Source organism: Phocoena sinus, chromosome 4, assembly GCF_008692025.1.
Source record: "Phocoena sinus isolate mPhoSin1 chromosome 4, mPhoSin1.pri, whole genome shotgun sequence".
NCBI classification, from domain to species: Eukaryota; Metazoa; Chordata; class Mammalia; order Artiodactyla; family Phocoenidae; genus Phocoena; species Phocoena sinus.
The window spans coordinates 142,869,495-142,886,354 of record NC_045766.1 but is presented as its reverse complement, the minus strand read 5'-3'; the positions used below and the strand labels follow the sequence as shown (position 1 = coordinate 142,886,354).

The 16,860-nt window shown below is 55.9% G+C and overlaps 1 protein-coding gene across 11 annotated transcripts in view; it reads right to left on the bottom strand.

Annotated features, from left to right (window-relative positions):
• Window positions 1-229: 229 nt before the first annotated feature.
• Window positions 230-16,860, bottom strand: part of SLC37A1 (solute carrier family 37 member 1) — an 86,061-nt gene continuing 69,430 nt past the window's right edge. For 6 of the 11 annotated variants that reach the window (XM_032629767.1, XM_032629765.1, XM_032629768.1 and 3 more), the window contains 7 exons: window positions 16,041-16,103; window positions 15,508-15,593; window positions 14,997-15,045; window positions 13,815-13,888; window positions 11,038-11,116; window positions 5,366-5,463; window positions 3,547-5,205 (listed from right to left, as the gene is read on the bottom strand). In XM_032629767.1, the coding sequence (XP_032485658.1) occupies window positions 5,077-5,205; window positions 5,366-5,463; window positions 11,038-11,116; window positions 13,815-13,888; window positions 14,997-15,045; window positions 15,508-15,593; window positions 16,041-16,103 (578 nt within the window). In that variant the 3' untranslated portion in view covers window positions 3,547-5,076. The other 5 variants (XM_032629769.1, XM_032629770.1, XM_032629771.1 and 2 more) reach the window with 3 other exon arrangements.

The following is a 16,860-nucleotide window of genomic DNA, read 5'->3' as shown; positions in this document are numbered from 1 at the left end:
TACCCAGCCGCTGGGTTTGCTGGGGCCTGGGCACGACCTTCTGTGTAGACTGGGGACTTGTCCGCAAGCAGGTGACCCCCTCTCTGCTGGAAACGGTCTCTGCTTCCAGCTGCAAAACCACGGACTGTGTCCGACCCTGAGAAAACCAAGGGCACGAAGCTCTATTTGGAAGTTTTCTTTTTTGAATGTAATGGAGACGTGAGCAGAAATAACCAACATTCTGCCTGAGTTGGTTTTTCTTTTAAACATTTTATTTCAAAGGTCAGCAACCGAGAGGCAACACCCGAGGAAACAAGTGGTTAGAGAACAATCGGAGCTTGTCTGAATCAATAACAAGATGCCACGTATGTTCCCTAAGCTTCTGTAACACATCACCCATTTCAATAAATAAATCCGCTCCAGTGCTGTGTCACCAAGGACAGGCCCAGGTCTGTGCGTGGCGTCATGGGGGGAGACAGAGGGCTGCGCTGGGGGCCCGGCCTCGCCGCGTCCTCCCCGCGACCCCACCCGGGGCCAGTGGCTTCGGGGCCCTTGGGGCTCCGGTGACGGGAACCCCCGGGGTTCCGGGGCGGCCGTCTGTCCTCCAGTCTGTCCACAGGCTTTGACGGCTTCACCGCAGTCCACCCTGGACCGTTTCCGGGTGGGTGCAGAGCAGGGGGAAGTGCTGGGGACATCTTTTGGGTGACATGATGGGTCTGAGCTCTGTCTTGGTTTTGATGCAGGTGTCAGCTCTGTCCTTGCAGAGGCGTCTCTGCTGTCCGCACCCCGACTGCCTGCAGCATCCTGACTGTCCCCCGGCACGTCCCTGCCATCTGAGCTCCACCCACTCCGACATCCCGCGCTGAAATACCCGAGACCGAGGCTGCCCTGGGCGCCGCACACCAGTCCCGGCCGCTGCCACTCAGGATACGGAGGGGCCACCCGGCGCCCCGAGGTGCCAGCTCGTGGGGCTCAGCGGGCGGCGGCCAGCACCGCCCACGAGCTGCTCCGCCACTGCCGGGGAGCTCCACGGCCCGGCTGACACAGTACCAGGATTTCTCAAAGTGGCTTGTGTGTCTTTCCCAGGTGAATGTGCAAAAGGCAAGGGTAAATCACTCTTTTCAACACAGGATCCTTTATTTGAACTCTTCCTTGAAAGACAGTTTGTGAAGGACTGGCCCAGCCTCCCTCCACGGGACTCGAGGGGTCAGTGCTCCTTAAACCTGCAAGAGGAGGGTGAAACAGCAGCTGGTCTCCCAGCCTGCAGCGCTCAATTCACGCCCAAAGCGCAGAGCCTGGAGCTTCTCCCTTCCTGTCCTGAGGGACAGAAAAGGGGAGAGGACACAGGAAGGGGGAGCAGAGCCAGGCTGAGCCTGGGAGCTGCTATGTTTGTCCGAAAGCTGCAGCTCAAAGAGCAGAAAAGAGGTAAATTTCCCTCACATTTTTTCATTCCATTTTGAGGAGAGGTTGCCGGGATCGTACCCACACCAGGCATTGATTAGGAAAGGAAAAATCAGCGTGAATGAGGCGTGCAGTGCCAGGGACCACGGGTGAGGTGTGGTCTCTTAGGAGAAGCAGGTGTGGTGGCAGACAGGCCGGGCTGGCGCTCAGAGGCTGAGGGGCACAGGGGGCAGGGCGCACTTACAGAGCTTGGTTTCCCGTCGCCGACCCCGGGCAGCTCAGCTCCTTGTGTATGAGGCGGAGCAGGAACTGCACCCAGAGCAAAGACAAAGCCACGGTTACTGCTGGGAGACCCTGCGGGTGGTGCCCTGCTGGCAGCAGGAAGGTGCCAGAGCAGCCCCGCCCCCCGGGAGCCCAACCCAGCGGGCGCTCAAGTTCACCGTGTCTTCCTCAGAACGTAAAGAACTTAAAAGCCTCAAGCAGAGCGGTGGGAGTGCCCCGCACAGCTGCCCACGGGCCGGGTCCCTGGGCAGGGCTGCTGGGCACCAAGTCCCGTGTGTCACTGCGGAGGCCGTGCTCCTGGGAATAACGCCCTTAGGACAGATTCCAGCCAGAAGGAATCTGGTTTAAAATGAAACCAGTCCAGTCATAAAGTGTCCAAATGGGAAAAAAGACAGAGAGTGAGGACAAGGTGACCCATGGTCACGGTGACACTGGGGGAGACCAGGGTAACGGAGGACCAGGCGAGGGTCCGCAGCCAGCAGCACCGGAGGGCTGCCCGGCCATCCTTGGAGCAGCCCTGTTTCATGGGGTAGCTTCTGCGAGAGCCCCGGCCCTGCCGCCTCAGGGCCTGCTGGTCGCCCCACCAACTTCTCAGACGTGACAAAAGCGGCCGTCTGTGTGCACTGCCCAGCAGGGAGAGGGCCTCTTGGCCCCAGAGCCCACCCGGGTGGCTGCAGCCCCGTGTGACGGGGGTCAGAGGGAGAGGGGAAGGCCCGGGGCTCGGAGAGCAGGGCCCCAGGTGTGATCACAGCCAGACAGTCCGCAGACCCCCAGGGTCACCTGCCGGGTTCGTGGAGGTCCAGCCTCAGACGTGGAAGGAGGTGAAACTGGCCTACTGACCCCAGAAGAGAAGAGGCATGTCTGGTCTTTTTTTTTTTTTTGCGGTACGCGGGCCTCTCACTGTTGTGGCCTCTCCCGCTGCGGAGCACAGGCTCCGGACGCGCAGGCTCAGCGGCCATGGCTCACGGGCCCAGCCGCTCCGCGGCATGTGGGATCTTCCCGGACCGGGGCACGAACCCGTGTTCCCTGCATCGGCAGGCGGACTCCCAACCACTGCGCCACCAGGGAAGCCCGTGTCTGGTCTTTAAGGCTGAAAAGACTGTCCTCAGTGGAACCACCGAGCCGTCTGCTGGCTGTCCTTCTCGCTCTCTCTCCTGCAGCGATTTTGGCTGTAGTTTCTCATCTAACCTAGCTGGTGCCTCGGCCTCGCAGTTATTGTTTGCCTGTTATGTGCTTTCCCTTTCGTCCTTTCTGACGTTTCAGGTGTGTTTCCTGTAAGTAACTGGAGTCGGGGTTTCCAAGCCAGTCTGCCGTCCGCTGGTGACCGCAGACCCGCTGGGATCCTCTCCCACACCCCTCACTCCCAGCTCTTTTCTCTTCAACGACTGCTTCGACCTCAGGTTCTCCAGTTTCTTCCTCTGGGACTCCTGCTGGACGGTGCCGGGCCGTCTCCTCTGATCCTCCAATCTCTATCTGCTCCCTAGTATTTTCCATCTTCCCCTTTCTGGGCTCATCCTGGATGATTTCCTTACACCTGTATGTCACCAGCTCCGTCTTTTTTAGTTCTTGTTCTTTGCACATGAATTCAGTTCCTTCTTTGCCATCTTTAGTAATTTTTTTTTTCATCTTTTTTTAATTGGAGTCTAGTTGATTTACAGTGTGGTGCCAATCTCTGCTGGACAGCAAAGGGACTCAGTTATGCACGTATATACCTTCTTTTTTCATATTCTTTTCCATTATGGTTTATCCCTGGAGGTTGGATACAGTTCCCCGTGCGCTACAGTAGGTCCTTGTTGCTTATCCATCCTCTGTATAATCGTTTGCACCTGCTGACCCCAAACTCCCAACCCTTCCCTCCCCCACTCCCCCTTCCCCTTGGCCACCACAAGCTGTTCTCTATGTCTGTTTGTCTCTGTTTTGCAGATAGGTTCCTTTGTACCATATTTTAGATTCCACATACAGGTGATATCATGTGGTCTTTGCCTTTCCCTTTCTGACTTACCTCACTCGGTAAGATCATCTTAGTAACGTTACAAGTGTTTATTTTTACGGTTTATGCGATAACCCTTTTACCTGCCGTTTGGGGGTCTGTTTGTTGTGCCTGTCACTGCATCACAGCGGGCCGTTCCCTACTGTTTCCTGATTTGGGAGTGTGAGCTCATGTGAAGCTGGGTGTTAGAGGCCCCACGCGGCGGGCGGTGAGCACTGTTCCTCTCACATGGTTTGGGATTTGCTTCTGCCGAAGAACCAGGTACATCACCCCCCTAGAACCAACTTTACTTAATTTTTTGTAGGTGTTACATAATATTGACATAATGCTAAGTTAAAAAATGGAAGGTGACTGTAAGCAGGTCCGTGGCTAAAAGTTCTCAGGGGAGACTTCCCCCCCCCAGTCTGGCGTGTGGGCTGAGACGGCACACATCCTGGCTGTCTTCTGCACCAGTGTGCAAACGTGCTTGCTTTCACTACACGCAGGGACCCCCGACGGTCCGGGCTTGATGAGGGGTCTCCACTTCCAGCTCCGCATCCTGGGCCAGCCCAGCACCGCGCCTCTTAGTCCCAGGGCTGTGGGAGGGGAGGCGTAACCACCCAGCCCCTCAATTCCTGAGACCGACGACTCACCCTGGCTGCTCCAGCATCAGCCTGGGTACTTATTTTAGTTATCTTTACATTCTGGGGTCCTGGGGATATCCTTTCCTTTCTTACGAGTTTAGCTGTGCTTTAAAAGGAAGTTTAGTGTATATATTACCTGGTATTTCTGAAATTGAAGTGTTTTCAGCCTTAAACAGCCATAACGATGGAAGTTTCACTGCTACTTGGCGGAAATGATCTGGGGACTTAACTGAAGAGCTGCTTTTAACACCTGACAGGTTCATAAGTTGAGAGTCGGTATTTGATTCTGTATGAAATGGGGGGAGCCGTGTCTTAGGGCTTCCGGGAATGAAAACATAAAGGTTTCATTTAATTGATGGAGTTGATATTTCCAAGATCCTCAACTCATTTGTAATGGGATCAACATTCGGTTTTCCGGGTGACATGAGAGGAGACGGTGGCTTCAGGTCTGGGCCCCTGCGCGGGGTGACCAGTCGGGGAGGCGCGGTGGCCACTCTTGCAGGTAGCCGCTGCAGGGCTGTGCCGTCGGGACCGGCCTTCTCCATCCTGGGGAAAGCCTCCGACCTTCGCGTGCAGGAGGGGACAGACGCGGGGCGCAGAGACCGCGGCGCTCAGCGCTGCACGGGCGGCCCCGGCTCCTGTTCTGAACTCTAGAACAGTTTGGGTGTGGGAACCAGCGGCTTCCCCAGTGCGGCCGACTGGGGGCAGGAGGGGTGTGGGAGCAGTCATGGCACCGGGTAGGAGGCCAGCTAAGTGCACCGTCCCCTTTAACCCCCACAGTAAATCCCGTCCCTGGTGCCGTTATTCTGCCCGCTTCACAGGTGGATGCTTCGGAGCAGAGGGGCTCAAGAACCCGCCCGAGGCACACACGAGCCCCCTCTCAGCCTCTTTCCCAACCTGCTGGAACCCACAGGCTGCTGCTTCTGACATCTGTTTAAACCAGAGAAAGGGCCTAGGACCACGAACATTTAGGGGTCTGTCCCCGGCCCAAACGCTGCCAAGAGCCACAGGGAGAAGTGCCCCCGGTGTGTGGCTGACAGCCACAGAGACACGCGTGAAAGCTGCTTGGCTGAAAAGCAAGATGACTCACCACTAAAGCACAGGCGTCTGCAAACACCAGCATGTAGAACACGTTGCTCCATCCCGACGGGGAGAGGAGCCCGGCCAGCAACGGGCCCAGCGCTGCTCCTGGAACGAGGCAAAGGGACACGCGTGGTGCTGTGTGCAGAGAACTCTGGAACGTGACTACCCAAAATACCCAGGCCCAGTCAATATACAGGAAGGTGCTCGACACCTTACTCCTAACTTAAAAAAGCACGTTAAGGGGACTTCCCTGGCGGTCCAGTGGTTAAGACGTCAAGCTTCCACTTCAGGGGGCGTGGGTTCGATCCCTGGTTGGGGAACTAAGATCCCGCAAGCCATGGAGCATGACCCCAGAAAAGAAAAACCACATTAAACGCTAACGTTTCACTCTCACCTGTCAGATTGATAAGGGATAAAAGAGCCTGGTACTTGTACTGGTGAAGGCAGGATTGGTCCAAGCTTTTTTTGGAGGCAAATCTAAAAATGTGTATTCACTTTACGATATCCATTCTTTTGACCCAACAATCCCATTAAAAAGTTATTATAAAGTAGTCAGAACCTGATGCACAACGTTTGACATTCTTATGGTATGAAAATATTTGGTTAAATACGAATAAGGTTCGTAGATGTTAATACTGTATCACTGTTAACTTCCTGATCCTCCTCATTGTACTGTGGTTGTACCAGGAATTCCTTGTTTGGGGGGAATACGCGCTGAACACACAGCTCTTGTAAAAGGGGCAGCATGTCTGCGATTTACTCTTAAGTGGTTTGGGAAAAAACATGCACGTGTATAGTCATAAGCATACACTCGTGTGTACGCATATGCGCCCGTGTGTGGGTGTGTATGTACAGGGACAGAGAAAAGAGAGAGGGAGGGAGGGAGAGGGAATGATAAAGGAAATGTGATTTCTTCGCACTATTTTTGAAACCTTTTTGTAAGTCTCAAATGATGTCAAAATAATTTTTTAAAAAACAGTAAAACGAAAGCAAATATTCCTCAAAATATCCAGAAATATCTGTTTAAGAATGTTTGTTGCAGTAGCTGTTTACTTTCCTAAGAGAGACTGGAATAAGTTATGAAACGTGTGGAGGATGGCTCAGTGGCTCGGAACAGGAAGAAGCACGGAGAATTCCCACCAAGTTACTGACTGAGCTTTAACCTCTGAGAGAGAGGTTGATGAGGGTCTTTCCTATGTTAGACGTGCTGGTGTTAAGTGTTCACAAAGAGTGCTTACTACTTTTATGATCGGAGAAGCAATTGTGTTTTTTGAAAGTCACAGAAGGACTCCAGGTCAACGTGGATTGTTCACATGTGTTTATCTCTTCCCTCCCGAACACCCCAGGATGAACCATAACTGAGTTAAAAAAAATGAAAACCCACAAGGAGACGGGTGGATGAGAGAAGGCACTGCTTTTGAGGATGGGATTTAAAGGGCGTGACTGGCATGGTCTTCCTTGCTCACGAGAAGGGGCCGGGGACTCCCAGCTCAGAGCCAGACTGCCCAAGTGCACGAGGCAGGGGCGGAGGGGCGGTAGGAGAAAACGGGATCTGGCTGAGACTCTTCTATAATGAACGGTTAGATACGACCCTCCGGCCCCTCTGACCCCAGGTTTCTCCTCCTCAGCATCACTACTCAGTGATCAGCCCCCCACACCCACACCCCAGGAGAGCAGAAGCTTAACCTCGCCTCCCAGTGGCAAGAACGCTGGCCGTGAGGTCACACCCCTGTGGGTCCTGGGGGGGCGGGTCTCCTCCTCCAGACCCCAGTCGGACCCCAAAGACCAGCAGCTGACATGCACCCCGTGCAGAAAGGGCTTCTGACGAGTTCTTAGTGGCTCCGTCTTAAATATGAATATATGATGGGATGGCCGAGGTTCACCCGTGCAGAGGAAAAAGCCTCAACGTGAAAGCAGACAAGCGGGGAGGAGGGGGAATCTGGAGGAAATAAAGAAACCGTGGAGAAGAACATTCCCCAGAAAATGTCATACCCTCGGAGAACTAACAGAAAAAGAAGCTGAATCATGCGAAACTCCCACTTTTGTGTCTGAAAACCATCCAGCTTCGGCAGTTTCACAGCATTCAATCTCACAACACTGCATCCAAGAAGAACAGGATGCACTGAAAGGGCAGGGTGACACTAGTGAATAACATGGTGATGTCTGAAGTAAAAAGTTCAGCACGGAAGTTGGAAAGGAAAGCCAGGAACATCTCGGAGAAAGCAGAGGAGAACAAAGACATCGTCAGGCAAGGAAAAAAGAAAATTGAAGGATGAATCCAGAAAGTTAAACATCCAACTAATGGGTTTTCTAGGAAGACAAAAACAGGAGAGGGGACTTGTCAAAGAGAAAACACAGCACACTTCCCCAGGGATGCAGGGCATGTGTTTCCAGACTGGGTGGGCCCCAGGTGCCCAGGGTGTGGGGGATGCAAAGAGGCTGCAGAGGTAAAGTGAGCCTGGGGGCCTCCAAGAGGAAAGACCAGAGGTCAGAGGTGGAGGCCTGGGCTAAGGGCGACACCGGGTTTCTCTGTGGTGACAGCGGGAGCTAGAAGACACTAGAATTCTGGGGAAAAAGGACTCTCAGCTAGAATTCTATACCCAGACAGACTAGCCACCAAGGGAGAGAACTGAATCCAGACCCCACAGACTCCCGAGCTCTCAAATCTGCCTCCTGCAAACTATTCCTTGGAAGCTACTAGGAGACGTTTTCCACCAAAGAGGAGAAGTAAACACGGGGTCTAGGAAACAGGGGTCCACCGTGGGCAAGACATGAAAGGGGCTTGCAGGAGGGCAGTACAAGCAGCTCTGGGATGAGAGTCGTGTCCTAGGCGGAGCACAGGGGTCACGTGGCTGCAGGGCCCCTCGCAGGCTGCCGGCCATGCTGGAAAGGAAGGAACAGCAGAGACAGAAAAGTAAACAAAAGGGAAAACAGGACGTTTGCTACTTTGGGGAAAACCAAAAACGTGCATATTAAGGGTGTAATAGTTAAAGTTTATTTCTGGGCTCAAGAGCGAGCGAGGTTAAGCACTCAGGATGGCTGGGGAGGACGAGAGGAGGGGCCGTGGGGAGCAGGGTCCCCAGCTTCCTCACCAGGAGGACAGCAGAGAAGGTCAAAAGGTGATGGATCAAGAAACGTGTGAATGTGTATGTGGGGAAGACTGGAAAGAATGGTCGAAAGTGACGGCTTCTAGAAAGAGGGGGCGGAGGGGGCGTGGGCAGGGGACTGTCATTTTGCATTATAATACGTTTCTAAGACTACTGTCTGGTTTCTAAAGTAACACTGTGTGTTACTTTGAGAAAATAAAAATTAACTTGAAGAAATTCAGGGCTCTATTTAATCACTCTGCATGAACATGAAGAAACAGCCAGCCTCGCAGCCCACTGGGATGCAGTTCTCAACCCTGTGAACGCACCAAACACATAGCTGGTGTCCCTGCAACCGTCTGGTGAATTGCGAGAAGGCACCAGCTTGTTCACAATTAGTCGAGCTCTGTCTCCGTTGGAACCAACATTTACAACGTTTGATAAATACATCAGGGTAAACACCCTTGTGAACAGAATTTCTGCTGGAACTGTGTGCATTTCTGCTTGAGCCTGGCTTTGCTTCCATCTACTTGGGCAGCACTTAAGCAGAGAAACAGTGGGGGAGACACAGTGGTGGATGTGCCTGCCTGCCGTTTCCATGGCGACCACCTCCTCTGTCCCGGTGCACTGGGGTTGCCAGAGCCCGTGGAGTCCGAGGCTCAGCCAGACCCAGGATGCAGGCGAGTGCAGAGGCCAGGGATGGTCTGAGTTAGCCTCTGCCCTCCTTCTGTGAGGGGTGTGACAGGTGTCCAGAGCTGGGCTTTGGTTCCTCCTGCAGCTCAGAGCCTGCCCCCGATTAGAGACGCAGAGTCTCTACCCTGGGCCAAGAACTTCTGCTTCCCTCTTGTTTTCAGAAGATCAAGAAAAATGTGTTCTTTAGGCTACTTCATAATTTCCTTCTTTTTAACCCCCCATCTTCTGCTTTAAAATGCCGTCAGGGCTGCCGGCCAAGCTCCCAATTTGCTTTCAGAAAAGGGTGTCACAGTGGGCGCTGGACTGACTCAGACAGAGGCCTCTGTGGACAGAAGGTAGAGAGGATGCGGCCGGGTCGCACAGCCCCTCAGAGCCGTGCTCAGCCCAGGAGTCTCCCGACAGCGCATCTTCCAGGCTGTGGGAAACTTCTCAGGGGCCATGTGAGCCCGGGGGGGCGTGCTGGCAGACCGCGGACACCCGTCACACGGCACAGCCCCCTGCCCTACCTCCCTAACCCCAGACCTGTACCCCGGCTCCCAAGAGGTGCCCCCGAGGGGATGTTCTCACCGAGAACATCAGAGTGGTGAGACCACTATCGCAGTGGGGCACGAGCGGGGACTGGGGCGGCTGAGGCCTCTGCTACCCGGCCCCTCATCTTCAAACCCGACAGCCTGGATGAGAGACCGCCCGGCCCACCTGCGATCTCCCGTCTTAGAGCCACCGGGCAATTCCTTCCTCACCCACTTACTGAGTGCCTGCTCCATCCCAGGCACCGTCCCGGGGCTCAGAGTACAACCGAGAACGAAACAAACTCCTGTCCTCCTGGGGCTTCCATTCAGGCGCAGGGAGAGAGGACAGTACAGAGCAGACAGGTGGACGGTGCTCCAGAGGAGGGCGGGCCAGCGGGGAGAGGCCCTGAGCCTGGGCAGGGAGGGGTCCGCACGCCCCAGACAGGGTGGACCGAGGAGGGCCGACGGAGAGGCCAGTATTGGGTGGAACTGTGCTTACAGAGCCGCTTTTGTCCGGCAAGCGCTTGGTTTACTGCTACAAGGGTGGTCCAGACCCCCCAGGGCCGCTCCCCACCTGGCCTGCCCTCTCTCTCATTGTCCCCCTACTTCAGGGGCCTGGGGCAGCAGGTGACACATCAGGATGCAACCGAGATCCTCCGCAGCAGCCATCGGGGCCACTCCAGCCCACCTCCCAGCTTCAGTTCCCGTGTCTCCAGCAAGGGGCCCTCACCGACGCAGGAGCCCGGGGCAGGCAGCTCTGGGGTCTTGGCGGGAGGGGTCCCGGTCTGTGTGCTCCTCCCAAGAGGCTCAACAAAGGTCATGGACTTTGCTGTCAGCCTTCTGACTCACGGATCAGGACAGGCTTGCTGTTTACCAGCTCCCATCGGCCCAGCTCAGAGTGGTGAGTTGCTCCTTTTTCCCTCCAGAATATGCTACTGCATTCTCTCCGAGATCCTTAACGGGGCTGGTAACACTCGGAGTCTTGTGTGCCACGGGACCCACCAGTTCACCTGTCATTTATATTGAAATAAGATCCTATCTCCCTTGAAACGACTGTGATAAACACTCAGTGGCCCAGAGGCCCGTGGGCCATAGTCTGCCCACCACCGGCTTGGAAGAAAACCTGGGTCCCTCTCCTTTCACACCGAGGAAATCTTGTTTTGCCAGCCACGTGCGCAGGTCTCCTCTGGAACCATCCGACCAAAGAGGATAGGCAGGGCCAGCCACCTGTTTGCTCTGGGTTTGCACGTGCTTTTGATCTGCTCACATTTTAAGAAGGCCAGCTGATCCTGATATCACCAAGGCAACTGGAATCCTGGGCGTCTGTTAACTAGGATGTGACGATGTGTCTCCCCTAGGGCCACAATGATGGGCTAAAAGCATCCACGTACCTACAGACCCAGTTCCGTCAATGATGGCGGTCACGGTGGCCAGGGCGTGGGAGTTTCCCTTCAGACTTTTATGAGTCCCCTAGAAGAGAGGGAAACACAAACGTGAAACACGTCCCAGCAACAGCAGAGGCAGAAATAAACCTACACCTCCTCTATGACAATTCACCCAAATCACTTCGCAAAGCAAAACGGGTATTTCCATCCGAAAATTTAAGTTCTGTTCCATCCATCCCAATCTCACCTTGGAAAAAGGTGCCAAGTTTCAAGTGCTTTTAATAGTAAGAACTCATCAGAAATACTTGTCCAAGTATATTCTAGTTTGGAAAAGGTCTTAGAATTCTCTCCAGTAAGCAAATCTTTCCTCGGCACAATCACTGAGGCACCGTACAGGCCAGCGTGGAAAATGAAAAGATGAATGGTGTTCGTCCGGTCCCTAAGCTGTGCCAGTGCTAACGCCTGCGTCCACGAGTCTGCCTGGGGCTTTCTGTGCCGTGGGTGAGACGCCTCTGCAGTGTCTAGTTAGTGGCAAGTGCCCGGGGACGGGTAACAGGGCGGGACCCAAGAAACCAACGGAGGGGGCACAAGTCCTAAATGAAAAACCAACAGGACCTCTGGTTTTCAAAAAGCACACGTACAGGTTTGGGTGGAAAAAAGTCACAAACTGAGGACAATAAAAGGAAAAAATAAAGCAGGAAAAATAGTGCCTGGAAGCCTAAAACTGTACAAATAAACCAGAGCTTGTAAAATACAAGTGCTTGTGTGTGTACGCAAACACCTACAGTATAAAATAAAGCACACACACGACGAGTTAATCCCCCAGAATCCACGCCTTCCGGAATCTGCAAAAGTCCCTCCTCCGCCCTCTAACTCCATGAGGGCAAACACGCCGCTGGGCCGGTGTCCACCCTTCCCGAGTTTTCTGTGCTCACACAGACAGGAGCCTGAGCCCTCGTGGCGACGAGGAAGAGAAAAGCACCCCCTCCTTCCTCTTCTGCTCTCTGCTCCCCTGTCAGGACAGGACTTCTGGTTCTGCCTGGAAGAAAAGAGCCTGGGACGCTGAAGACAGTGCGTTAGGGCAGGCTGGTGGCTCTACGAGAGGGCCGAGGGCCAGGCAGACGCACCGCCCGCGGCCCTAAGAGAAGGGGACGCGAGAGCAGGCGTGGGGACTGCAGAGACATGGGCTTGCTGTGGTTTCTAAACGGGAGAGTGAGCTGGAGGCTGGTGGGTTCTGGGTCTGATGCAGAAAGGACTTGAGAGACGCCGAAGTGAAGAGGGGGCCACTGGAGCTGGCAGGAAAGTTCAAGGGCACCCGGGAGCTGGCTGGGGGAGGGGATGCAGGACCAGATGGCTGAGACGCCCGGCCGCCCTGCCCACAAGTCTGTAAACCACTTCTGGGGAACTGCTCGTGATTTTAAATACGCTTTTAATTTTAGAATAGTCTTAGAGTCATGGAAAATTTGCAAAGAGAGAGCAGATTGTGGCAAACCCTGCTCCCATTTTCCCCTGTGTTAACACCTCACACCTTTCGGCTGTGTTCATCTTGATGAATGACCCACTGCCGATGCAGTGCTCGTGAAAATCTACACTGTGTTCAGACCCCCTGGGCTTTTACCTAGTGTCTAATTTAATCTCCCTCTGTCCCAGGATCCCACCCAGGACACTGAATAACATTTAGTCCTTGTGTCTCCTGGGGCTCCTCGTGGCTGAGACAGCTTCTCAGACTTTATTTCTGGGACTTTCCTTGTTTCTTGTGATTGGATGGGGTGTGGGTTCTGGGAGGGGGACCACAGAGGTGAAGGGCCGGGCTCATCACCTCTTACCCGGCATCCGTGCATCAACATGACGCATCCCTGCTGGTGTTGATGGTGACCCCTGGTGGAGGTGGGGCTGTCAGGTTTCACCCCTGAGAAGTTACTCTATTTCCCCCTCCCCACGCTGCCCTCTGTGGGAGGACATCCCTGTGCACAGCCTGCCCCTTAGGAAAGGGGAGGTGTTCTCCCTCCCCCAGGGCAGAGGACCTGCATAAACCCTTCTGTGCAGGACACCTGCCTCTTCTCTCCCGTTTATTTATGGAAACTACCTTCTAACAGGGGATTTTGTATTTCAGTGCAGTGTGTCCTTCAGATGTCCGCACGTGGCCACTGCACGAAATTGACTCTTTCCTATCAGGTGGATGAGACAGCCCTGCTCTCTCAGGGCCCCTAAGGTCGACAGTCAAATGTTATCTGTAAGAAGCCTCCCCTCCAGGGAGAACTGGTCAGGAGCCCCCGTGGATTCCAAGGCCCTGGGTGGCCCTTCCGTGGCATTCACCACCCTGTACCGGAACCATTTCTTTACCATGTTGGCCTACTACCTGGAGTATGTCCTCCCAGAGCTAGGACCCCACTGGGCTTGTCCCTAAAGTCCCCCAGACCAGCAGGGGGCTGGGCACAGAGGGGGCACCCGGGGTGGGCTGGACTCTGCTGAGGCCCCGAGGGGGGGCTCTGGGGCACACGGCCACCAGCCTCTGGGGCTGCCAGGGCAGCTCAGAGGAGCGAGCCAGTTGCTGGCTTCGGACCTCGGGCCTCAGACCGTCTCAGCCCACTTGTTTATGGGACGGGACTGCCATGTCCCCTTATTTGCTTCAGAAGACTCTTGGCATCCTTACTGGTCATCTGCAAAAGAGTGCTTATAGAAACAGACCATTTTACTAACAGAGACCACTGCGTCACGATGGACAGGGCGGCCGCCCCGGGCAGCATCTGGCCCCGGCTCTGCGCTGAGCTGCCCTCACTCACCAGGTCGGCGGAGACGGCGGTCGTGATCAGTGCGTACGGCCCGCTGACCAGGGCCCCGCTGAGGAGCAGCATGGCTGCGGGAAACAGAAACCGGGAGGGGGGGTTCAGCCAGCAGGACAGGGCCCTGCGGGAGAGCCTCTACCGTCTTAGCTACTCCTAGGTGGGCATCCCGGCATCACACACGGGTCGGGATGCGGGCCGGTGCGGGGAGTGGCCACTGCTGGGGCAAACGTCACAAACACCTTCCTTCAAACGTGCCCTGAGGTGTCTCTAAGTCCAATCACACTTCCCAAAGATCCAAGCTCCGTTCAGAGGACCTGGTCCCCGCCTGCTCAAACATGATGGGCAGTAGTGTTGTCAAAAGCCAAGAGGAACTGAGAGCCCTGGCACCCGGGCACAGACGGGACCACAGACGTGACGCGGGCGAGCGCCTGGATGCCACCACCAGCCACAGCCTCGTCTGCGGCAGACAGGCCTTCCTCTCTGTACCCACAGCTGCACAGCCCAGCTCCGCATGGGCGGGACCACCGAGCTCATAACCTGTCCCCTGGGCTCACTTTCCCAGACCATCCCCTGGTTCACATTCCTCTGTGCGGAAGCTTCTGGACCGCGGGGTCCCGGGAAACTCCATGGTCTCCTTGAATCAGGAAGCTGCCCTGTGGATAACTTTTAACGGGATCCCTGCCAATCCCCACTGCTGTCACGTGACAACAGAAGAAGCAGTTACTCGGTGTCAGAGCCATAATTTGATAGCGCTCCATGCAGGAAGTTAAAAATAGCAACTGTGCCCAGAATGGCGGCTGACAGAGCAGCTAGGAGGGGACGGTGCCCCTGGGCTGTGATGCTGGCGCTGCAGGTCTCCGCAGCCCCGCCTGCTGCCTGCCGCGGCACGTGCGGCTTCTCTGAGTGCCTCCTGCACTGGGCACCCAGAGCTTCTCACCGCCCCAGCCCAGGGGCCTGCACCCTCCCACGCTGGCCCTTAAACCTGAGGCCTCAGGTCCGGGAGCGGAAGCCTCTGTGGGCCCCTCCCATCTGCCCCCCCATCCCCCAAAGAGGGACACAGGGACAACTGTAGCTACACTGCACAAACTGCTTCTTTGTTGATTTTTAAGTTTCATTTCACAAGGCTGTGTGCACAAAGAAAAATGTGTGTGAAAGTAAAGAAAGGCCTCACAGACTCACCGATGGTGGCTTCTAGACCCATTTCGCTGATGGCAGAGAATACGTAGAGCTGTGAACGGTGTCAAAACCAGAGAAAGACGAAGGTTTACCACGACTAGCTGAGAGATTACCCAGGAATGTGTATTTCTGAAAAGTGATCCTCAGGCAGCAGCCAGCCAGTGGAAACCCCTAGAAAGGAAGGCAGGCCACGCCGCCCAGAGACAGGCAGCCAGAGTGCTCGGCCAGCTGCCCCCAGGCACCCTGCGAGCTGGGAGCCCAGCGGGGTGGCCCCACTCTGAGCTCCCAGGGGAGGCGCCTGGGTTTGGGGCAGCTCCCCCTGAGCTCCGTGTCCCCTCCCAGGCTGTCTGTCCCGAACACCAGGGCACTGATTGGGGTTGAGGTGATGGCCGTTCCCAGAAACCAGAGCCCTGAGAGGAGGGGGCCCGGGAAGCTGGCGTGTGTGCTGCGGGGAAGACAGAGGAGCTGTTTCCAGAGGCGCAGGTGCCCTGACAAGGTTGGGGGCTGGTCTCACCGTCGGGGCTGCAAGTAGGAGCATGAGGCCGCAGGTGGAGGCCCTCTTCTCCAGTCGATCGGAGATCACACCTGCCAGGATCCCACCTGCAGGGGAGAGGGAGGGTCCTGAGGGGCGTGCGTGGCCAGGGCAGGACCCCGTGCAGAGGAAGCAGGACCCCCGTTGCAGCAGCGGCAAGAAGAGAACGACCTCCTCTCTAGACCCGTTTCCACAGCCTGTGAGCAGGAAGCCGCGTCAGCGCTGCTGACCCGTGACCCGAGGGCACCTAGGTCTAGAGGTCGGCTTTCAGGCGGGCCTCAAAGCCCCTTTGCCTGTGAGGGTCCTGACACCGCCCGTCTGTCGCCCACATGAGGCGTGCCCTGGTCCCCAGGGAGCACCGCTCACGGCCCAGGATGGGGAGGGCCCTGCCCTCAGAGGCCCGGCCCGGGGGCCTCCCGGTTGGAAGTCCACTCCACGAGCGCGCGGGCCACGGGTGTTCACGCGGCGCCGCGGCGGTGAAGGCGTCAGTCAAAGTAGAACAAAAATGAACTCACCGAAGATCCCGCCCACATCAAACAAGGTGGAGAGCTCCCCGGCCTTCTTGACGTCGAGGCGATCTATCAACGTGACAGCAGAACGTCACCGCAAGCACATCGCAGCGGCGTGCGAGCCTCACACGACACTCTTTTGTTTCAGAAGCATGATTTAAACCAGGTAGCAGCTAGATCCATTATCAGATTAGTGTCAAGGCAGTAATTACAGAGGAGAAGGAAGAAAGAGTCCACTCTGTGCGCAGACACACAGAAAGGATGGAAACCGGACACTCTTCACCGAAAGGGGAGGAGTCCCCTGGCTCATTTCAAAGCAACACCCAGCCTTTGCTCTGGGTCCCCCTCGGGGCAGCCGTGAAGTCAGACACGGCCCGAAGGCGAGGCAGGGCCTGTGGGGCACCACCTGGGGAAGGGGCTGGCCGCAAGAGCGCCCTGGACATGGACCACAGGAGCCCCAGCTTTCAGGCCGGGGGCGGCTGGAACCTTCTCCTCCAGAGGAGGAGACCGAGGTACCCTCACGCTCAGCTCAGGGTCCGTCGCTGGACTTAGCACAAAGCCTGAGCTTCAAGCTGGATTCTGGCTGGTCAGCGCCTGGAGGTTTGGGAGCCTCCGGACTGTGACTCAGGTCCTGCCCTTCCTAGAGGCCCAAACGGCACATACCGGGAACTCTGCTCTTTTCAAACAATCCCTCGGACGGTGAACGCCGGTAACTCATGATGTGAGCCCTTCGCAGTCACAGGAGACCGCTGGGGTGGAAGGTGCAGGGCCGGCCTATCAGGCACCCACGTGTCTACACTGTGTGCACCTTGCCTGCGGTAACGAG